Consider the following 24,329-nt stretch of genomic DNA (forward strand, 5'->3'; position numbering starts at 1 on the left):
GCAAGTTATAAAACAAATATACAGATAGGGTTGGGCAGCAAGCGAGGATTTTAAATCTTGCTAGTCCTGCTCAGTTTAAGGGGTGTTTTTCAAAATATTTCAGAGTTCAGGTTTTCTTCAAATAAACGTCCCACGTATTTGAACCCCGTGAGACTGAAAACCTTGGCCACGAGTCTCACGTGACTTTCTTATGAGATTTCCAGCTTTTCTGCTTCTGGTCTTGGCTTGATGTACCATGAGAATATTTTTTTCATGGTATTTCAACACTTCTAGTTTCAAATTATAGACTTTATTGGAAAACCTTAAGAAAAGATTTAAGGGTGGGGTGGATTTCTTATTTAAACTAAAAATGGGATAATGCTACAGATTTGCTGTCTGCGATGCCTGCTTTTGGAAATAAATAAGGGTTTGGGTCCAGGGATTTGATTTGGACTCTTCTCTAATTTTAACCTGTTTGGGACATGCTGTATCTTTCTTATGCAGCATTTATGTGGGAGAACAAATAACTATTTGCTTCAGCTAATCAGCTAAGCTAGATATTTCATTTCCCAAGCATAAGAAGAGGCAGACCTTGCCATCCACTGACCCACCGAACACAACCAAGGCTTAATGGCCTGCAAAAATGCTGTGCTTCCAAATCCAGGTATCTTGCCAATGCCTTCAGGACTGCTGCAGGCTGAGTTGAGAACCGTTAGCTCCATTTTCCCCATCGCTGCGTACCCATTTGTTTGAAGGCGGGAGGAGCACGTCCTCTGCTTGACGTGATGTGTTAGCACCTGAAAACACCTATAAAACCTACATCTGAGGCAGCAAGTGCTGCAAGGAAAATCTACCAGCACATATGGGACCATGTTCTTGGTTATTACACCAGAAAAAGATGCTGATTTTACCAGTTTTTTTACCCCTTTTGCATTTTCTGACATGTCTGAATAAATCTACCCAAAGACCTGGTTCTTTGAGAGATTTAACTTCTGGTCCTGCATGATTAGCGAGTTCTGTAAGTGGACAATTAGTGCGAGGTTTCCTAGGTGCGCTGATATTATGCAATAATTTTAATACATTGAGGACAGGGTCAAATGTCAGGGGAAAATTAGGTGGCTTGTTCTGCCTCTGTGGGTTGTCTACACAAAACACAGGCTTCAGTCCTTCTACTCCCTTCTGCTTTGAGCTCAACGTGTATTTCTAGTGGCAGAGCTTGATTAACATCCTGGCCACGTATAGATGTGAAGAGCATTTAAGCTCCGAGGTTGTTTTCTGCTTCCAGGGCTGCACAAAGCAACAGTATCGCAAGAACTCCAAGGATCGGATTTTCATTTTGCAAATTGTCCGAGAATGTTCTAGCTGCAAATATGTGTTCGCAGGAGGAAAGAAATCTCATTCATATCTAAGGAAAAGACACGGAAGACTGAAATTCTCTTGCCATTGGGGACTTCATACTGAATGAGAGATGGGTGGACAATGATTCCTCATCAATAATATTAAGGTGTCCTCCCAAGGCCTCGTCCTGTAAAAGCTAACCTTATCTTAAGCCCTTTCCCTTTTCAGGCCAGCAGATACTCAGCACAGGAGCTGACACAACAAGCTTACGTGTTGTTTCAAGAAGCTGCATTCTTACTTGGCAGGCACAGGAGGAGTTATGTCAAGAGCCGCTTATTTCTAATATTGTACAGAGAATTCCTCCCGCTGTTTCTTCCAGATGCTGAACAGCTCATTTATTTATTTATTCGGATTAGCTGTATTAAAATATAACATGCTTCCAAATGCTTTTCTCCCCAATTCCCCAAGGATGGCCCTTTCTCATGGGGATGCACGTCCTTAAGTCTTTTAACATGCTTAACTCCCACTGCTTAGAACAAGGGTAAAGTTCCTGACTCCAGGGTACCCGGGATCTCACAGAAAGCTGAAAGCACTTGGTACTGAAGGAGTCAGAAGAGGAATGTAGCATAACACGGGGCAGGGAGAGAGCAAAATGTCTGCAGCTTTGCCAGTGACCGTGGCACTGATCTGACTAGCGAGCACCTGAGCAAGGAATTCTTGAGTCTTTAAGCAGGTCCCTGCTGGCCTCAGAACGAGGAAAAGGAACGGATGAGTGAAAGTGACCCCTTTGAGCCTTATTTGATGATGACTTACCTAGTTTTGAATTTTATTAGACTCGCATCAAAGCGCAGAGACCTTCCAAACAAACCTAGGACGCATGCAACCTTTCATTTGGTGTGGATTGGAGATGTGGGAGGGTGGTGGCACAAAAAAGAAAAGCTCTGGCTGGACCCTGAGGCTGGCTGGCCACTTGGGTCAGGTTTCCCTGGGCGAGGGGCTTTACTGAAATCCACAGCACAAAGGGAAGCTGAGAGCGACTCCAAGCAGGGCAAAAGCCAAGAGAGTGGTTTCACTGTGCCCTCTGAGCTGAAGCGACTGCCTTTCCAGGCGGGTGGAGGACAAGCTGCCTTGGTGGCATTAGAGGACCAGTTCCCCACCCGGTGCAGCCCAGCCGTGAGGACCGGTGAGCCTGCCCAGCTGAAGATGCAGATCCAAAAAGCTGCCTGTTCTCTTCAGCCAGGACCTCACCAAGCCAGGACCTGGACGTGAACAAAAGAGGCAAGACGTGGTAGGAAAACATTCTTGTCCACGGTCCCTTACCAAAAAATAAGCCGAGATCTGTAAACACTGTCCCAAGACCTGAGCCTCCCAGCCTCAGCTCTCCCGGCTGTCGCATTGAGATTTAGCTTTTTCGGGGGGGGGGGGGGGGGGGGGGGGGGGGGCGGGGAGGGGAACACAGAAGCACAAAAGGCTTTACATGTGGGGCTGTCTGCAGGTATCCGGGCTGGAATCAGCATGGGGTCTTTGTAGTTTGCTCTTTCTCCCCCGTTGCACCTAAATCAGAGCAGTAGGAACTTTGAAACGGGGGAATACAGTGGAAAAAAAACCCTTTAATTGTCAGGCAAATGACTTGCAGCGGCCGGTCTCTGGGAATACTGTCGGGCTCACCACCCGCTGGAGCCATTCGCTGTCTTTAAGGGGCTTTGTTCAGGCTACCGGCACTGGGAGACACCGCTCCTCCAAAGGTCTGGCCCTGCTTTACGCAATGCTGTTTGTTTCACCTGGATCCTTTCAACTGTTGTATCACCTGCTTCTACTTCCCCACAAAAAAGAGCAACAGCCCATTAGCGGAGCCACGAGTTTGCCAGCCGACGCTGCTGGGCACGGCCAGACCTTTAGACGTCCTCCCCGCTTTCGTTGAGGGAGATGGTGTGTATCTTGATGGTTGGCACTTTACAGTTTTCATGGACGAGGTTCCCTGAGGTGCCTGCACAGCAGCATTCCTGGAGGAAACCTTTACTTTTTGCTTTGGCCACAGTACAGTCTTTAGCAACCGCGGTTTTTGCAGGCACGCTTTGCACAGCGGAGAAGATCTTCCATTCGCAGACCCCGTCTGATTTGGAAATTTTATAGAAGGTTTCCCCTGAGCCGACAGGGATACGGACCACACCTTTGCCACTCTCCATGCTTTGGCTAGGGGGATGGTTGAGGTTGAAACTTGGGGATTGCTTCTTTGTTGCTTGCTTCCTTGGGAGGCACTGTGCTCTCAGGACGTTCTGGAACGCTTTCTTAAACTCTTGACTTGAGCATGGATAGATGATGGGATTGATGCAGCTGTTTAAATATCCAAGCCAAAATGTTATTTTAAAAAGTGTGTCCGGGGGTTTGATTGCAGGAAAGAAAGAACCTAAAATGGAAAATACACAGTGTTAAGGCAGAGGCAGTGAGAAATTGCAGGTAACCAAAGAAACTTAAACACTGGAAAAAAACAAATAAGATTCTGTTCTGTCGCTGAAAATTTACGACTCAGAGCCCAACTCCTGCAGGAACAAGTCTTCAGAATACATGGTGTCATACAACTACGTGGATGTTTTATCAGAAATCAATTCAAGACATCTACTTTATTATACAAGTGTTGTATTCCCATGTACAGCCAGAAAGGAAAGCAGGAGGACTGGTATCAAGAGCGGAAAATTGCTTCCTCCGGGATTTCTAATTCAAGATGAGTTAACCAACTAACAGTCCTATCTAGGAGGTCATCAAAAGGGGTTTCAAATGGCAAGAAAATCACACCATTTCAGAAGTCAGAGGGAGTGAAAAACAGGATTGCTGAGTTGATTCCTCATTTTGCATTCCAGCTAAAATTTAAAAATAATAAAGTATTGGGTATCCATTTTCCCTTGAAGCTTTTAGGAAATCTAACTATCCACAGTTTCCTGTCTCATAGAATGCATCTAAAATTCAGATAAGTTAAAGGAAAGGTTCCATTTTGCATCAGTGAACACTGGAAATTGTTTCATGGGCAGCCCTCGATGATAGATATACACTGATACTTGCAAGGTTACCTCCCAGGGATGATTCAAAGAGCAAGAGCTTTGATGGCTTCGTAATAAGAAAAGTGCTACGGGGATTTTTATTGTATAGAAGGCAGGATAACACTCAGAAAAGTTGAAAACTTTTGACAAAGCTTAGTTAGCATATTGGTGACAGAGCCATAAACTGTGCATTCATTAGTCCTCACCGCCTTGGCACAACAGCAGTTGACTGCAAGTGACCGTGTGAATTGAAAATTAAATGGCATTACTAATACAACTTAAAAAAAATAGATGCGGGTATATGGTGAAGTAGGATTTCATTGTAAGTTATCTGCTGATTTAAAATCTTGGGAACGTTTTTCCTAATGGCAAACCTTTGTGCTTTTGTTTAACTGCAGCTTGATCTCCTTACTGCTTGGATAAGCAAGTTTCAAACTTTTAAATTATTTGAATGGGATGTCAGTAAATGCGTAAGAGATTTACCCGTGGAGAGGTGTTATTATACAACTACAGAGACATCTTTAAGATATCAAACCGCTGTTTATGGAGAATTGTTTAAAAATTTGTTGCTTTTCTTGAATGGCACTGGAAAGTGGCCGTTGTAACAAGATCCTGAAATTCTCTTCTTTGGTATTTCTCTTTGCTTAGAAATAAAACCAATATTGTCTGAATGTGAATGAAGCAGAAAACTAAACCGTGTGATGCTGGGGTGGGAATAAGTGATAACAGCATTTCTAAGACCAGTTTTGCAAAATGAATTTAGAACCAGCGAAAGAGAAAGATATTTGCCATATGTTGAAAGGCTGTTCCTTGCCTCCTTTAAAAGCAGAGAAAAAACCAAAGAAACAAACAAAAAAGTGGTTCTATCCTACCCATGTCAGTGATTAGCTTGGGCACAGGAGGAAAAATGATTTCCCAGAAAACATAATTGGCTGGTTTTGGGCTTTATCATCAAGTTTATATTAAACAGGACTTTTAGCACTGACAAATGCTTGTCTTCCTGCTTCCCCCCGGAAAAATCTTAAGCATGTGCCTGTTGAAAGAAATACTGTGGAAGTTTTAGGCATCGATGCGTTTGTCATCCTCTGCAGTTTAACTCTCTGTAAGCAGCTCCTAAGCTTTACAGGGATCGATCTGTGTGTTGGACCTCCTCTGACTTAGGAAAATCTAATTTTCTGATTTGCTATTGCAGTCAGAGGGTGTCATTGCATTCGGGGAGCTGGTGAACTTTGGTTGGAATCTTTTTCTTCCCATCTTTGTCAAACAAAGATACGGCAAGTGCAGCAAAGGCTTTCAAGTGGCAAAAGCCCGAGAGGAATTCTCAGGGTGTTTTTGCCTGTGTGAGAACGTATCAAAATTTTGCCTGGACCAGAGACACAAACAGTGCAGCGTGATTAATGACGTGCTCGTTCTGCCGAACACGGTCTCTGCTGTGAAAGGCGAAGCGATGTCCCCTGGCCGTGACACCAGCTCCTACTCCTCTGGGGCTCGTGGCCCCAGAGGACACCCCGCTGCCAGGGGAGAGGTGGATGTGGCAGGGTGAGAAGCCTTTCAGTTCTCTCTGGCTGGGGAGAGGTCCCCAAAGACCCAGGCCACCAGGTGTATGGTGGAGCAGCAGCCAGGCTGAGGCAGAACAGCCGCTGGCGATGCAGAACATGCCACAGGAGCTCGCTGCGGGTGCTGGAGCAGCTGAACCTCTGATTCCAACCCCAGTTACAACCCGGGCATCAAGCACGAGCCTCACCGCCTCCGTCATTGCCTCTGTGTTGCTCCCAGCTAGCTAGGTACAGCGGTTGCACTATCTGTTTCAATATCAACCTGTTTTTAAGACCAAAAATGTCGTGCTAAAGAAAGCAAATGCTGTTTTGCAGCGAAGCGTGAGCGAGCAGGCATATCCATGACCTAGAATTTTTCTCAGCAAATTAATGCTGCTTTCCTTTAGTGGAAAACAACTAAACAACGTTCTCAAAGAACTTTCTGGCTGAGGTCTTTGGCAGATGAAAAAAACAAAAAACTGAAAGGCTTCTAAATGCCCAAATCATGCTCAATTTTTTCTTTAGTTCCTCATTTAATTGCCGCACATCTACCGCTTTCCCATTTTGTGTTAAGACAAAAGGTGAAACAAATCTCAGTTTGGGGAATCGGCTGTGTGAGGCTGAGTGTAAAAATGGGTAAACAATAACAATTCCTGTTTGCTGCAACTTCTGGCTCACTCTAAATGGAATGCTAGTGCCTTGCCAAAGCCGGTTAAAAATAGAAAATAGCCAGTGTCAGAGTTTGCCTCCTGCTCTTTTTTTGGGGTGGGGATCTGCATGCTAATTTATTAATGTAACCTTTTTTGGTTCATCAGTGTGGAGACTTGTTGCCCTGGAACAGCATGCAGTGAAAAGAGAGCGCAGCAGCTTGAACAGCGCTCAGATTTGCCGTCTGCACACCCCATCGCGCGCTGTCTTTAACGCTGCCTGTCCCGTGGGGGGCACAACTTGGGCTGTAGGACCGTCCCCTTGCTCTGCCATCCATTTGGTTGGGCCAGGCAGTGATGTTTCATCAGTTTGGATCGAATAAAGCTCCGTCTCCAGGCTTCATTATCCCTGTGTGTTGTCCTGTGAATGAAACATGGGTCAATAGTGAGAAATACGGTTGGTAGGGCTGAGGCTGGAGCTGGTAGTCAATGGACTACCAATATCTGTCACACAATATGTAACGGAGCTAGATGTAAAATCAGCGTGGAAATAATTTGGACCCTCTTACACACACCGCTGGCTTGTTCAACTTCCAGAGCAACGTAATCACGGTCAGCAGCTCTAAACCTTGAGCCACTGGATTGTTGTGGAGGGGACAAATCCACATTTCTCTCTGTCTGATGAGCAAAATCCTTCTGTACGCCTCAGGACTGCCGTGAGGAACTATTGACATCTCAGCATTTGCTTAGTGCCGCTGTAGAAGTGTGATGTCCTGTTCCAGAGGGCCATGGAAAGCAACTTGCCCTTCTACTGCAGACACCTGGTTACCCCTGGACCTACAGGAACCTGCCCTGATCTTTCCCGTTGTCCACCTGAGGATCTGGCAAAAGGGGAAAAAATACCGTATTCTCCAAGTCCTTGGGAAATAGTGTTGCTCCCCACAGAATGCTAGGGATGCATTCTTTCCTTCCAGGCCTTTAATATTCAGCGATGTTGCTGTCCTGATTAGTATCAGCGGGTGATGTATGCGGTAGCAAGCGGAGTTGTTCTCAAACCGTGCTGCTCAGCCCGGTGATGAAGGGCTCTGTTCTGCGCGCTGAGGCATGGCAATGGGCACTGCCTGGCAGGCCAAGGCAGATAGGTTCAGAGTAGCAATAAAACATAGGCTTTGCGGGTTATTTTTTAAAAAATAATTGTAATTAACCATGAGAGGAAACACCGGAATGGTGAATTCTCTCTTCTTCAAGGTGTACAGTAGAAGACTGTTTCCCACGGAGTAGCGAGGTGGCACAGAGAAGCCAGGTGGGACCAGGGCGAGCCGCTCAGAGCCCGTGCCCATCCAACCCTTAACGACTCGGCGGCTGCCAATTAGTGGCAGCTTGGACACTTGCCTACTAGGAGCCATGGCTGAGAAAACAGAATTATTAGAGCACCTAATTCTCCAGAGCAAGCTTTTCCAATTCTCTCGCTCTCAGCTGGGTGTGATCGTAGATGAGTGGAGTGGTGCCATCCAGGGATCCTCAACAGAGCTGGGGAGCGAGCAGCAGTCGAGAAGTGAAAAGTTTTCTTTCTTAAAACTGATTCTGCATCCTATTCACAAGCCTCAGTGTCTTCCCCGCTACACTGGCAGGAATAAAATGGTAAATAGTGGCAAAACTGGTAACAGTTTAGAGGCTTCACCTTGCATCCCTGCAGTCTGTGCTGGAGGAACAGGAAAGAAAACCTCAACAGATCTCTGAATGCCTTTGGATTGTGGATTAACTAAATGATGCTTGAATTCCTGCTTTGTTTTCAAAAGGTTGAGGACTCTCAAGTGCCAGTAGCACAATTCAATTGCTTGTGATATGAAAATTAAATAAAATGAAGTGTGCCCCTAGCCTCCTGAGATCCTTTGCCAGTAAGTATTTCATCATTCACCCCTGAAAATGTCAGGATTGCATTCCCTTCCTTCCACCATTTATTTCCCTGTTTGTCATCTCAAAGTTTCTTCAGATCTGAGCGAGAAGTTTTCCATCTACCTCCCGGTGAGTAAGAGCCAATTCAGTCACAAAGATGTAATTTGACTTTGTCACTTGTCAGAAGTTACAGAGCTGCTTGATTATAGGTTGTTTAAAACCCGGTACTGATGTTGTGCGCTGTTTCACTGATGGACAGCAGAGGGATTTAGAAGCTGCCAGACTACAGAAGCTTGTGTTGTTTACTCTGCATCGTCTCTCTCAGCACCGTGGGAGTAAGATCCCATCCATTTTTGTGACCCATAGAGCCTCGGTGGGTTAAAACCCATCTCTGCTGCTAGATCTCACAGCTCAGTTTAGCTTTGCTGCTTTTCCCCCCCCTTTTATTTTGGATGGCACCAATGCGATGCTTGAGTCGGAGCAGAGGAGAAGGCAGGCAGGCAGTGACCACGGGGGTGCATGGGTGATGCTGGGGCTGCACCCATATGCGATGAGGGAGCAGCAACAACCTGCAGAGCATCATGCCCGTGCATTCAGAGCTTGCAGTGAGTAGCTGCCTGCAGTACCTAGATGTCAGCAGCTGCAGGCTCCGCTCAGAAGACACCAGCAGTGCCTGTGATGCCTTGTGAGCAGAAAACCAAAGTGTTTGTTAGCATCATGTTACCAGGGCTTAAAGTGGCTGAGGGCATCAGGAGAAGTACCCGTTCTTAACTGTGTGCAGGAGTCAAACAAAAATCCTGGCATCTCTCGCCTCTGACGTGTAGGAAATACGCCTCTGTGCTCACAGCAACCTGGGAACAGGATCAGTGGTTTGGTTTACAGGGAGGCAAAGCTTAAAACTCAGGTCCTGGGATCTGCCCTAAAGGGGTCAAGCTAGAGGGCAGCAGCTATTCCAAAGCAATTTCCTGAAGGATGCAGGGATGAAGCACAGAGGAGCAGTGATGTCCCCACACAGATGAACTCTGTACCAGGGGCACCCTCGAACTCTCACGAGACAATCTGCTCTGCAAACATGGATAAATGCCTTACAGCCTGCGTTCCCAAGCTCAATGTTAGCACTGAACTTTATTCCATAAGAATGGCATTCTATACTGCATTTCGGGTCAAAACACAAACCACCCTCTGGAAAATATATAGATATATACACATGTATTGCCGCAGCCATGCGACAGCTGCGCTGGTACGTATATGCTGTCCCAGCACGTCTCACCCTGCTGCTCCCTTATGGGAAGTATTTTCTGTGGGAATGAAAAAAAAAAGGGGATCAGAGAATCCTTGACCAGGAGGAAATGCTTCTGGGTTCTGTACAATCTAATTAACGCAACAAATGCAGACCAGCGGTTCACAGACAAGAGGGAGGGTAAAAGCTGGCATCACATTTACAGCTGTGCCTGTCCCAGGGCCTGGAATATTGCAGTTTTCAGGATTCCAGGGGGGAAATGAGGGTGACTTTGTGCCTAGATATCCCCGAGTGAGAGTTTGTTTTTCTTCACAAGGGCCTGAGTTTGCTGCTTGAAGCGAGGAGGAGGAGGGTGCAGGTGCCTGGACACAGGTGGGAGGTGGAAAGGACAGGCAACAGGAGTGGGTCACTCTGGGGACGGTGCTCTGGTGATTTGGGTTTTTTCAGTCCTAGTTTATGCTCTGTTTCGTATTGTAACCACTTAGGATGGATGATATTTCTGGCAAAGAGCAAACGTCTCAGCAAGCAACTATTTCCAGATTCACTGTGGGCAGCTGCAGATTTAGAAAGCTGATAAAAAACCATGGGAAGGTAAACTGAGGTTTTGTTACCCTTGTAAACTGAAATAATCACATTGTTTTACAAATCAGTTTCGTTGTCATTGAAATTCCAGCTCCCATGCTGTTACTGCAGTGGAATGATTCTGGATCTTGTTGCTCACATTTTTAAGATATTTGATATCTGTCCCGAAGCCCTCGCTCTCAGAGTCAGGCACTTAAACCAAAATCTTAGCTTTCCTTTAAAAATTAGAAAAAAATCTCACGCGGGTGGTTCGGGGAATAGTTTGAAAAGATGTGTCTGTCTCAGCCTGGCTCACAAGTTCGTCACTCTGCAGTTGACGGTCATGATTTTGGAATCCTTGGGGTTAGCAATACAGGAGTGATCTTCAGCAAAAGCTGAGCATCTCTCCCTCACGTACCCAAAATGAAGATAAATCCTGACATTTGCTGGGTGGGGTGGGAGCATCACTCATACCGCCTTTCAGTCACTAAATCCTAAATTGCATCACGACATTTGAGAGCGAGTGAAAAGTTACATTCTTGGCTCATTTACTCCAGGGACTTGCAAGCGGTGACTACACAAAGCAGGAACGTAAAGCAGGAACGTCTTGGAGACAAGGACAAACCCCTGACAGGTTGTGCGGGCAGGAGAGCCATAGAAGTGAGTCACGAAATGTAGCACAACTGCCTCTACTTTCTTTCTCTTGTTTTCAGTGTAAAAGGCTATTAATATCGCCAATCCCTTCCGCTGCTTTGCTGGGCTATGAGTCAGTGGGACACAACGTTTCGGGACTCGGTAACGGTGGAGAAATGTTAGCCACGGGGATGTCAGCAAGATCTTTGCCTTTGGCTTCAGTCTAGCTGAGTTTATGGAAAATACCCCTTGCGATTAACACAAAAACCCCAATGCACCCCCCCCCCCCAACCCCAAATTTGCCAAGGAAATACCTTGGCTATTTATCTTCATGGCTTATTTTCTCCCCATTCAATGGCTTAACACACACACACGTGCTCCCTGACTCAAGGAGTGCAGACATCCTTCTTCTCCCTGACCTGCGGTCCAGAGAATGAGCTGAGGCTTTATTCAGTTTTGGTCTTTTTTTCCTTTTATTTCTTTTTTTTTTTTTTCTCTTTGTCACTGTGAGAACGTAGTGAAATGCTGATGTGGGGAATCTAGCTCTGAATATTTCCTTCACGGCCGGAGTTCAGCATTTTCAGAAGTGAAAACTTTGTTGAGGGTTATGTTGTCAGAGGTTTTATTCATTTTATTTTATTACATTGTATTATTATCAGCTCAACAACGAAAAGAAGGGGGATTCAGATCCTTGTTTCTCTGAATACCTGGACATCCCAGCCGTGACAATGTCGAAGGCAGGGTGCAGGCTGCTTGCCTTATTCTCTGCCCTCCAAGTAAAGGGGTAGCAGGGACAGGAGGATCCTGTGCTTATATTTACTAATATCACTTATATTTACTAGACCATCCATCCAGTTCTAAAGGAGAAAAGAGGTGATTCATTAAAAGGAGTGAAGCTATTTCCCTTCTGCATGGGGGAATGCCAGGACAGCGATTCCCTGCAAGGCTGGTGCTATTCTGCACAGCTTCCCAGGAAACTTTTGCTTTCTCTTCCGTACTTTCCTCATCAACAGACTCCTTTACCCTTCCATCATGTAAACACCTTCTCTTTAACCCTGCCTTCACGGGATAAGACAACACTACGCATCGCTTCGATATCATCAAAATTGTCTCAATTCTGCAGAAAGCGGCGGTTTGTTCAGCACCTGGTTAACGCGCAGCTGAGGGCTCCCAGCGCCCTGCTGCCGCTCACACCGTGGCTGCTCCCATTACACCGCTGCTTAAGCTACGGGGGACGGATGAATCACAAGCACTGCCTTTCTGTGCCCCCCCAAAAGACGCTAAACCCTGTATTTAACCTGCTTTCAGAATCTCACACCAGTTGGAGCCTGTGTTACTCTGAGACGCTGTTCCCAATTTTTGCTCATTAAAACGCCGCTGTCTGCAGGAGGCAGCAGGAAGGGAAAGGCGTGAATTGCAGGGTATGAACTTCAAGACAGTAGCAGTTATTTGAACTCCTGCTGTGATAAGACGGGGTGAAGCAGACACCCTAGCTTTTCTTCCCTGACCTGCCTCTGTCATGTTCTGGCTCACGATGACAAAGGAACATGGTCCGAAGCCGGTTACTTTGACAGCGCGTGGGCAGGACGCAGGGTGCCTTGTCCAGAAGCTGTGGGAGCTGCTCTGAGCGTGTTCTGTCAGCAGAACACATTGAATCAAGGCTCAGACGATCGTGAAAAGGCCAAGAGGCCGTAAAGCTGTATCTGATAGGTGTTTCACCGGTACCAAAAATGAGCCAGGTCCTGGGGGAGCTTCACCTTAACAGGCAAAGCGGGAGCTTTGTGTTGTCCTGGCATTGCAACGCGGAGGGGGACAGGTCAGTCGTGACCGAGGTAAATGAATTCCTGTGTCTGATGTTTCTGTCTTGTCTGGCCAGCTCTGACTTCCCAGGATAAGTTTCCCATTTACGGCTGACTGGACTGGGTATGAACTCGTGCCTCTGGAGCCCAAGGTGCTATAGGTACATCAGCCACCTTATTAAAAGATATCGCAAGTGATGATACAGACAGCAACTGCAAACCTCACTGGGGAACAGAGGGATAAATCCACCAACCTCTACGTGTTGGTGCATGTTCCTACTCCTTCCCCCGTGACCTCCTGACACATTGCATCCATGGCAGAGACAGAAAAAGGCATTTTTCTGGTTTACCTCTAGTGAAAGTAGAGAGTCATTCATTTTGACTCTAGTCAAACAACTACCACTAAATAGTAATTAGAAACTAGCTGCAGCCGGACACATAGACAGGATTAGAGGATTCCCATGACAGTGTTTGTGTCAGTTCACAAGACTGGTTTGCTGCTCTACTACAAATATAAATACCTTCCAGTGTATCCTCTTTTCTGCTCTCTCCATCATGAGAGCGACTGTCAAATGCTAAAAGCCTTCCTCTCTCTCGCCCAATTTAGTAATCTGAATTTTTTTCCCTGTGATATCCTGGATCAGACTTTCCCTTTTTTCTTTTTTTCTGCTTTTGAAAGCAACATCTACAACCAGATTTAAGCTAGCTTGCCACAGAAAGTGGGCAATGGGCAAAGCTCTGTGGGTTTGTTTGCTTCTGAGGGTTTGTTGAGATGAACCATCCATCAAACTTGGGACCATTTTTGTAATCCCCAAACCTTTTTTCTTTTCTCCATCAGTTCTGTGCATGTTTCACCTCAAAATGACCTGTAAGCACTGTCACCTATGTTTCTAAGGCGAAACCTGAAAAATTCCCAGAGCAACCCGTGCCTCCCAGTTACAGGAGAGGTCTGCTCTGTCAGTTGTAACCTCACCCCCAACGTCACCTTGAAAACTGGTGCCATCACCTGGGGCTTGCACCGAATCTCTGAACTCTTCTAGCCTGGAGTATTTCTTACTATATCTGTCCACCTGCCTATAGCCCTTTCTAGCAACTGGAAGAGGAAAACAACACACCAGAAATGAAAGAAACATGCCGTGTGGCAAATGGTTGTTGCAGAGGGCCAGCGCCCAACAAGCCTTAATTGTCCAGATGAGCCTCATCTGTGGCTGGTACCCACAAACCCTCTGCCCAGGGGCTCAGGAGCTGCATATAAGCTCAGGCTTTTTTCCTGTGTCCTCTTTGAGGGATGTAGACAAGCTCAGGCTTGTTCTTTCCTTGCTGTGTTTTGTTGTTTAGTGTCTGGTGATTACTGGAATGTCAGCACAACCTGGTCCAGGTGCCTGCTCTACCTGCTGCAGCTCAGGTAGCGTGAGGGTGTGTTTTTTGGGGGGACACACACAGGTCCTGCATCTCCTGTTGTCCCCCCCTGTTCCTGGGCTGCCCTCCCTCCTGGAGCAGCCCTGTTCAAGTCCTCCCAGGACCCTGTACTTGGGTTTCTAGTTCAGCTTTGTGTAGCCCCTCTTTGCTGGTCCCTCAGAGAATATGGTTGTTCCAATTGGAAAAGCAATGTTGCTTATTTTAGTGCAGGGGTTTTTTTGCCCCAAGATTGTAACAAAGTATTTTTTTTGCCCCAAAATCCCAAAGAATTTTGTTTTCCCCTGAGCTTTTAAAGAAGGTTGGTTTTTCTTTTTCCCCTGAGCTTTTAAAGAAGGTTGGTTTTTCTTTTTCCCCTGAGATTTTTAAAGAAGGTGTGGGCTTTTTTTTTTCTCCTGAGATTTTAAAGTTGGGGTTTTTTTCCCTGAGATTTTAATTAAGTTGGGTTTTTTGGGGTTTTTTTTGCCCTGAGATTTTAAAGATTGGGTGGGGTTTTTTGCCTTGAGATTTTAAAGGAGGTTGGGGTTTTTTTTCGCCCTGAGACCTTAAAGAACTTTGGGAGGAGAAGCAGGATTTCACTTTATAGCTCACTCGGGGGAACAAAACCCACCCTTGGTGATAAGAAGGTTCTGGCTAATGTAGAAAACAAAAATGCAGCTCTTTCACCTGCTAGTCCTCCTAGTTAGATCATAGGCCTTAATTCCCTTCAGTAAAGCAGTGTATTCTTGTTCATGTAAAGGAGCGCATAGGGCACAATTGCCTGCTCGTGCCACCTGGCTCGTGCTCCTAGCTATTTGGAGTGCTTTAGTGTACTTAAGTTTTGAGAAAGGAGCCAAAGGTGCAGTAACCAAGTGTGAAGGTCAGCACTAAAAAGCTTTTATAGCTGTTCTTGCCACGTAAATTAATGTGAGGGGATGTTACATGGGGATGCTCGAGCCACTCGTAAGTGGCTAGCAGTTGGGAATATGGTGATTGAGTGATGCAGAAGAGAAATGAGACTAAGGAAGTGATGCAACAGGTGTAGATGATATGTGAGAGCAATAGCTCTAAAGTGAGCAGGGAAACATCCTTTTCAGGTGTCTTCTCTGAAGGGCTGAATAATAATAGATTACTTGGGTGGGGTGGGATGCTCTTGTAGCCTGCTTGGTGCAAACCTGGACTAAACAAGTGCTTAAGGAGGCAAGTATATCCAGAAACTAACATTTCCTTCTCTTGAATATACCCCTTGTATACTTCTATGGAAAAGCGGATGCCTAGTGTGGAATGAGGCAAGACTGGTGGACGTAGCTGAAAATCTGTTTGCAAAGCAATTGCAGGCAGCCGCAGGTGTGCGCGGACACCAGGCTCGCTCTGCAGGCTGATGGCGTTGGGCACGATTGCTCCTTGCAGAGGCATTTGTGAAGGAGTTGCCTAGTAAACGTGTTTCAGCAAGGGTTTTGCAGCTTTTTGGGGTACTAGCGAGTTGAAGGAAGGTCTGCAGAATAAAAGAACATTTCATACCGTCAGACTTCTGCTGTGGAGCAGAGACAGCGCTTGAGCTGGCTAAGAGCAAATGTCACACAGAGGCTGGTGGGCATAGGCAAAGGTCCTCACAGTTCTTGCTGGCTCTTAAATAAACTCCTGCTTAGGTGCTGTCGCTGGCTCTTACCCTGCATTTTGGTCAGCCTAAAGTGTTCCCTAAACTACCATGGAAAAGGGCCTCTCGTTGCACTGGGAAAGCTACATGTCTGGAGAGGAGCTGAGATTTAATTAGGGGAATACAAAGACAGCAGATCTAGTTGGGACAATAGTTTTTAAAACAATTTGTGGAGACGTGTTAGGTTCAAAGAAGTTCTTACAGGAAAACTGTGAGACTAGGGACAGATCCACTGTTCGGCTTAAAGAGGGAGAGAAAGGGCATGCAGAAATGAAAACCTTACTTCTTCCAGGGGACATCAGCTGTTTTGACACCTTTATGTTACAGAAGTTTTGTGAAGGGTGGGCTTATGCTCCAGCATGCAGAGAAAAAAACAAGTCTTAACCTCATTTATTTTCATGCAACAGGATAATTGTTCCTTGGCTTACTCCATCAACATCAAGGCCAAGTGAGAAGAAGGTGTATTGGAGGACTGGACTGAAAGCCTTTGCACAGACCCTTTGTCTGCAATGAAGCATCCAAGAAGGTAAGAAAGACATTAAAAATTGCAACTGGCACCCTTACACACCAATTTTAATTAAGATATTGTCTTATGGCAGGGATACTCAAATTGTTTCTCCCAGTTAGTTTTGGCGGATCTGCCGATATGGCTCTCATGCCTTTAACCCCTCGAGATATCCTTCTGTCACTCTTGCCATACACCTCAAACGTTTCTACCCCCATTCATTATACACTTAAGCATGCCTGGTGTTTCTTGTTTTAGAGCGGTTCTGGGCTGGTAGAGTTGATGTTAATAGATGTGAGGATCTTGAAGATGATGTAGACCACAGTAAAATAAACTTATGTTTTGGGAACTTCTGCATAAGAGTGATAAGCACCTGCCAGTTGTCTGAAGTGGTTTGTGTTGCGTAATTTAAGAATGTCTCATGGGGCCATTTATAGGTCTGTCCCATGGCCACGAAGCTGCAGAGCTGCTTTTCTGCACAACAAATTTCCCGTTGCCCAGCCAGCTGTGCACTGAACTCCACGGCTGCCAATGGTTCCAGCAACGGGGTGTTCTGCACACCTGAAAACTGACCTCTGCCGCCAATCCGGTGTGTGATCCTAGATCACACAGTGTGTGATCCTAGCCGGATCACTTTGCCTCTCTATGCCTACCTTCCCCTGTCGGCAGGGAACAGATCTGAACGGGGTTACTACCTGTAGGAAAGTGGTTTGCGTGGTGTAGAGTGCCATATGCAGGCATCTCTGGGTCAGGGTGGAACAGCCTGTGTTTCCTTGGTATTTTCTTTTCTCAATACTTTTTTGTGCCACTTGTCTGTTTAATAGCTTTTTGTCTCTAAATAAAAGTTGCAAATAGGTTTTGAAGTACTTATTATATGCTTTAAAAATAACCTAGTAACCCCACAAAGATAGGGAAACGAACCTCAAGAAAGCTCCCTTATAAGGGATCAAAGGAAGATGCAAAGCCACTCTTGAGTCCAGAAAATGTCTTAAATCCAAAGCAAATTAATTAACAGCAGCTCTGTGTGGGCAACCACGTTTGCAGATGAAAAGTGTGTTTAGTGCGTTCTTGCAAACCCTTTTTGGGTATGTTTCAGACATCTTGGCAACCAGCATTCCAACGTGCTGACATCCTGGCCAACACGAGCCAGGCCTTTCAGGGCTCCTCCTTACGAAACATCTACACATCCCTTACTCCAGCACTTCCTAGCACTGACCGACAAGAGACGATTGTGTGTTTTGGGGGTTTTCACATGACAACATTAGCAACAGGATTTTGTGAAGCCATCTGGTCATCTTGGTAAATCCAGTAGAGCTTAATTGAAAAAAGAAGAGCTTTTTATAAGTTGGTTTTTTTTTTTTAAAATAAAATCCCCAAATTTATATTCCCATGCTTAGGTAAGGCTGTTTTTAATTTTTCTTCATTGCACACATTGTTCTGTTACTAGCTAAAACTTCCATGCAACCTCACTTTGCTTTTCCTGCACAGCAGAAGCCCTTTCCGTAAGAAAAGCTACTGAAATGAGCAAATCACAGATTTAAAGTTCCATGTTTCAAAACCAAACAGTACAGCTTCTGCAGAGCAAACTTCAGCGTGATGTGCCGCATACGTCACGCTCAGATATAGGTATGAAATTAGTATTCTGCTTTTAAATCCTAAAATTGCATCAAAGGTGTCTGAGCAAGGTTTAATTAAAATTCTAATTACTTCTTTATATTTCAGTGATAGCAAAGCAGAACAAATCCCTGACTTTCCTCCCCTTCAGAATTACAACTGGTGAATAAATATTCATATTCAGCGTGATGGTTGAAGCCAGTGTTTGGCCAGTGGGCTCAGTGGGTTTCCACAATAGATGCAAGCCAGAGAAGTATAAAATTAGTTTGAAGGGTCCTCACTGCTGTCTTCTGACTGCTCATACGGTAAATTAAAAAATACATCCTTTTCATTTGGAGTATGGCACATCATAGTGTGAGTTTCCTGATAGGAAGCTGATTTTTTTTTTTTTCCTTATAGTGGGAAGTATTTAGGTGCTGAGCGCTCCAGGAGGGTCTAGCCCCAGGTCTGTGAATGCCTACTTGGACCTTGAATACGTTTTTATCATCTTGACCTTTTCCATATTTTTATTTTCACCTTTTCCATATTTCTATCTGTCTTGACCTTTTACATGTTTTTATCTTGACCTTTTACATATTTATATCACCTGAAGAACTGGCTGCCAACAGACATAAACAACACATCTTATTGTTCTTAGAGCAGAGCTGGTCAGAAATAAGTCCTAGTTCTGAAAGAGTATTTTCTATATGGGAAAACCAAAAAAAAGTGCTAAATCCTTTCTGATACTTTCATAATTTTGTGTCTCATCACCGGCGATGTTTTGTTTCATTATAGACTCTCATTTTTTAGGTTCACTGCTTTGTAATGGTGAATATTTTGATTTTGACAGCTTTGCAATAGAAAATTATTCCCTCAGAGCTTTTCTGATGGGCATTATCCTACACGGGCGCAAACACAGCCCTCCCTGTGGGGAAGCTGCTGTAAAAGGTAGAGGGTTTTGCTTTACTTACCGAGAGGCATCACTACAAAAAACGGAAGCCAGCAGAGAACGAAGCATCCCACAACTATTCCCAGGGTCTTGGCAGCTTTCTTTTCCCTGGAGAACTTGAGGAGCCGCACGGAGAAATGATGCTTGCTCTTGGGGTTGGATGCCGATCTGCTGGCCTCGGGAGCATTTTTGCGATGGATCCGTAGGGTCACTGCTTCAGAACGGGATCTCTCTGTCTTCAGACCAGAAGTCAGACCTTTGTTTTCCCTTTTGGCCACGACGTACACTCGGCAATACATCACCAAGATAATAGTCAGGGGGAGGTAGAAGGAGCCGAGAGCAGAGAACAACACGTAGCCAGGCTCCTCGGTGATTTGGCAGATGGTCTCATCTTCTGGGGCTGGTTCCTTCCAGCCAAAAAGAGGTCCTATGGATATCACCAGAGACAGTGCCCAAACGCACAGCAGCGCCAGGAGGCCCCTCTTCTCTGTCACTATACTTGGGTATCTCAGCGGGTAGCTCACCCCGATGTATCGGTCTATCGAGATGATACAGAGGCTCATAATGGAAGCAGTGCAGCAAAGGACGTCAACAGCTGCCCAGATGTTGCAGAAGATTCTCCCAAAGACCCAGTAGCCCAAAATCTCCATAGTAGCTGAGAAGGGCAGGACAGTGGAAGTCAAGAGGAGGTCAGCTACGGCCAGGTTAATTATATAGTAGTGGGTAACACTCTGAAGATGCCTGTGGCAGGCTACAGAGAGAATAACCAGAATATTACCCAAAACCCCAAAAACAATCAGCCCTCCTAGTATAACGCCTAGTAGAATGGCCTTTGAAATGTTCACGGGCCCCACAGAGTGGGTGCAGTTGGAGCAGTCGGAGGAGTTTCCAGGGAAGAATGCCATGGTGAGTGTCTGGTAATGTTCATGCGAGGCCGTTGTACTTCACCCCCTGTTCAGGTAGAAAGAGTGATGAGATCAGTTCTTGGAAGGTCCCACAGGCAACATTTGCCTGGCTTTGCCGGGGAAAAGAGTTTTTAAGAACGTCTTAGAAGTGCAGCACCAGGGACAATGAGAAGGATCCAGAAGCATGTTAGAAAAACTGCCTTGCTGCCTAGGCTTTTACCATGATAGCACAGTCAATAGCCACCATTTCCAAGTCAAATTTAGCTCCTTTTGCATTTTTCTTGGGGTGCAGAAGTGAGGCTACACAAAACTGAGGCTATTTATCCTGCTTTCCAGGATTATGTGATGAGAAATATTGGAACTGCGGGTTGAAATCATTTCTGTCTCTTTGGGAAGATTCAATATTTAAGTAACATGAATATTCCAGAGGGCCTCAAATTTAAGAGTGACCCAAGAGGGAAATCACTGATGCTTTTAATTACCTTCTGGCTTGGAAACCTGATTAGGTGGAGATGGCTGCTGCTCTTCCTGCTCAGCAATGTCGTTTGAGATACCTGCCACTGCCCATCTTCAGGGTCTGAAGTGTCCATCAAAGCTTGTCCGTGCTGTGGAGCAGTTGTCACTTGAGGTCCTGGACTGCAAAATAAGGTTCATTTGCATCAGCTTCTGGCTTGCTCTGAAGGGGAGAGTGAAGTTTGCTGTATCAGGGATGCATGCTCTTGTGCTTTTTGCAGATCATCAGCGCCCTGAAGGAGACAAAGACACAAACAATATGATTCCCAGAAGCAACGCTCACTTACTGCTACGGTTCCCATATAAGAATAGAGTGGGAGGCTATTTTAGGGAGCCTTCCTCAGGCTGGTTTCAGCCAGTGGAATCAACCTTTTTCAGCCCAGTATTGTTTAACAACAGCTAAGAGACCAGCGTGGATTTTGGTGCCTGAATTTTCTCACCACGTCCCCAGCAGCGGTCCGTTCCCCTCTAAGGGATAGCAATCAATTCTAATTAGCAGTTCACCTGCAGAGACCAGTTCTAGGAGAGAGAGAAACCTGTGGGACACAATTCAGGTCTACAGACTGAGAAGCAGGTTTAGAAGTCCAGAATTGAGTTGAAGATTTCTTTATTAAGTGACTCCTTTACCCACTGAAATGCTCATTAGCCCAGCTAAACTGCCCGTTTTAGAAATCTATAGGGAAAAGCAATTCCTGCCAAGCAGAAGATGTTGCAGGGAACAAGTTTCCTACTGAGTGACACAACATTTCAGAGTATCTGGAAGCCAAGCTCAGCTTTAGCTGACTAAATATGGAGAAAAGGTACATCAGATGGAAAAGTGAGGGTGAGCCTGGGGACTGGGGCACGGGGGGCACGAAGGGGAACGCTCCGAGTGTGGGCTGAAAAGCCTCCCACAGCCCCTAGGTGTGGGTATAGTATTTGCATCCAAAATACTGATCAGACGTGTGAAAAACCACCGCTAAGGCTACCCCTGTTAAAGCTGAGGTAAGGTAAGGCTCTGTAAGCGTCCCAATATTTAGGTCTTTCAGAGAAGTTCCTGGGATCGCAACTGTGTGCAAACACTGAGCAGCAACAACTGCCACAGAGCTGAAGCTCAAACCTGAATTTTCTGGCAGGCAAAGGCATTTAGAACTCTGACCCCCTGAAATTCCCAGTTCACAAGCAGGGAGGATGGGGGAGGGGAGACAAAAAGGTGTTGCACTGTGGGAATTCTCCTTCCGTGCAGTGAAACGGAATGGGATCTTCTTGTTTCTTTCCCGTGAGAGGGAACAAGTTGAAGAAAAGGACAGATTTTACTAAGCACATCTATGAAAAGCGACTGTAGCATCGAGCATCTCTAACAATTATAACTGTGGTTGCTGTAGGGCTGATGGTGGGCTAGAAAATTAAGAAATTATCAGACTTGATTTTTTTTAAGCACATGAAGCAAAACTTCCCAGTAAGTCAAGGAGATGCAGCAGAAAGGACCGACAGATTCATGCTCAAACCTGACCAGATAATACTCAGCTTGCGGAGAGGGATGGTTGGGGGAAGAGCAGACCCCAGACTCCTGTGCCTGCCCCAACCCACACTCACCTCTTCAGTCTCTAGAAGGCAGCACAGCTCCTCTGAGCATCTGGGAAGGAGATCCACAGCACAACGCAGCAGACTCCTCTCTTCGTGCAGGGTTGGGACTCAGTGCCTGAAAATCCACCGCTTTTCTCCCTTTATTTCCCCACCAATATTTTGAGGGCTCACGGTTGCACTGATTCCCTGTATCCCAACGCTTGTGAGGGGCTTGGCTCCAGCATCCCTCAAGGGATCTCCCCCCAGTTGCAGTGCTCAGCTCCACACTGTCAAGGAGCAGCAGTAACTTTACTGCTCTGCTGATGGCTGATGTAGCAGGCAGTATCCTTGCCATTACCGTAATCTCCTGCCATTCCCGTATTGCTCAGAAAGAAAGAGCACTTCATCTGATGACAAGTGGTATTTAAAATATTTATTCCCCCCCCATGCAAGCTACCTGTTCCTGCAGAGATCAGAGAACAGGAGCCAGCTGACAAGCTCCTCTTTATAGGCTAACAACTAATTCTTGTGATATAAAAAGAGAATTACCTGCCAGGCAAACCGAGCATGAAAAAAATAAGAAGGAAAGACAGACACACTGACCAGGCAATCTGTGTGGTGGGGCACAGTACCAGGGCAGGCAGCACAGCTAAATGGACATGGGGGTTTAGGTTTTAATCTGCCTTGAGCAGAATGTGCTGTTGAGGTGAGGTTGATTTTTTTCTGTGGCTTTTTAAACTGCATTTTTTTAAAAAAGTGCCCCCAAAAATGGTGTCCTGAAGTAAAAGGAGGGAAGCAGAGCACAGGCTGGGATTTTACAGCCAAAGGAAAACAATTCCTGCAGCCGCAGGGAAGCAGATGAGCTATGTACCTGTTCTTGCACAACAGTCTCTCCACCACCCGCTCTGAGGCAGTAACTTTGAGAGGGAACGTTTTCTTGTTGGATTCATGTGTTGCATGAACAGAGGTAAATGTAAAAGCGATGCTCAGGCTCCCCCAGGAGAGCATCGAGTGCAGAACTGGGCTTCTCGATAACCCTCATCACTGTTCCAGCATCTCTAGACTCTGCTTTCTTGGATAGCCATTGCTACTAGAAGGGAAAAAATATAAAAGCAGCTAACACAAAATGTGCAATTTGTGTAGAGTTTGGGAAAGCATAGTCATCCTGACCTTATTGCAGTTCCAGCTACTGTAGCATTTGCAGTTGCTGATGTTGAACAAAAGACCCCCCAAGAGGAAATTGCAAGGGGGGTGGAAGAGATGAGAACTCAAACTAATCTTGAGGACCTTGTGAACTGCAGGAATGGGAGGTGATTTCTAATGGCTCAGCTTCCATTTCTCCACGGCTTTCTTGGCACCTGCACTACTTGCTCTGTAGATGCAAGGCTTGTTTTTGAAGGCTGCTTGGAGTGTCAGGCTGTACCGTGGTCCTTCCCCGAGGGCAGAGGATGTTGGGAGGGAGCAAAGTCGAAATGAGTAAAGGAAATCTTGAGTTACTAAAGACACTTAAAGACCATGATTCAGCAGACCTATTCTAGACGCCAGTCTTGGGATAAGACAACTTTATTTCAATCGATCAATTGGAAAATGAGTCTAAATGACTTGGAGGAAGGGAAGAGAGATTAACCCTGCCTGGGATTTTGTTTCTACTGGTACATATGACCTCTCCATACTGGTGGCTTGTTCCAACCTCTTAAATGCACAATGGAAATAAATTTATATTCACAGCTTCAGTCATTAACACTGTACTGAAAGTATCGGCTCATCTATGAGTAATACCCTTGTTACAGGACATCTTTCGGGAGTGGAGGGAAGCAGAAGGAAGTGCCAGACAGTAGTTTTTTTTTCCTTAAAGTCCTCAGAGAAAAATTAATGCATTGCAGTGAAGATTCCCGACACCCAGAGAGCACTAATAGTCCAAGGCTGAAGGGTCACTGAACAAAATACAGGATGTTATCGGATAAAGATGGACGGGGCAGGAGAACATCTAGGTTTTATGAAGCAATCTTTGTACTTGTCTCTGGCAAGATGTGCTGGAGTCGCACGTGTCCAATTTAAAAAGTTTTGGACTAAACAGAAAATTCAGGAGAAAGTGGTGAGAATGATAAAAGCCTAGAAAACATGACCTGTGAAGCTGGGGAAGGGGAGGGGTCTTCAATCCCAGATGTCGCATCTGAAGACAGTCGAAAGACTGCCTGTAGAGGTTATGAATATCCATCGCTGGAAGTTTTCTGGAACAGATTAGGCAAAGATCTGTCAGTGTTTTACTTGCATTCTTTATTGAGAGAGGATTAAATGTCCTGTAGTGTCTCATCTGACGTGGTTTTCTACAGGGAAGATCTATGGAGAAAGGCAGCTCTTGGGGTTCAGGCAGTGGAAGGGACAGGAGTCCTGGGCGCAGCCCTTGTTTCTACTGGAACCTTCTCTGGTCATCTTTGGCTAGTCCATTTCAAAGTGTATCTTCCCTACTTGTGAAATAGAGGGAACAATGCATTTCTCTCAGTTACTGACTCTGACTGTAAGCTTTGTGGAGCGGGGGTTGTATCTGCTGTGTAGGTAGCACTGGGCACAAAAAAGATCCTATGCTTTGTGTGTTGTAAATTC

The 24,329-nt window shown here is 45.7% G+C and overlaps 1 protein-coding gene across 1 annotated transcript; it reads right to left on the reverse strand.

Moving 5' to 3' along the window:
- Positions 1-2,823: 2,823 nt before the first annotated feature.
- On the reverse strand, positions 2,824-21,967 carry ADRA1A (adrenoceptor alpha 1A). Its single transcript, XM_005439667.4, has 3 exons — positions 21,756-21,967; positions 18,785-20,413; positions 2,824-3,724 (listed from the first exon to the last, which is right to left on the reverse strand). The coding sequence occupies exons 2-3, from the start codon at positions 19,665-19,667 to the stop codon at positions 3,213-3,215; spliced, it is 1,395 nt and encodes a 464-aa protein (XP_005439724.2). The 5' UTR covers positions 19,668-20,413; positions 21,756-21,967; the 3' UTR covers positions 2,824-3,212.
- Between the last annotated feature and the right edge of the window lie 2,362 nt (positions 21,968-24,329).

This window comes from Falco cherrug, chromosome 18 (genome assembly GCF_023634085.1).
Source record: "Falco cherrug isolate bFalChe1 chromosome 18, bFalChe1.pri, whole genome shotgun sequence".
Taxonomy (NCBI): domain Eukaryota; kingdom Metazoa; phylum Chordata; class Aves; order Falconiformes; family Falconidae; genus Falco; species Falco cherrug.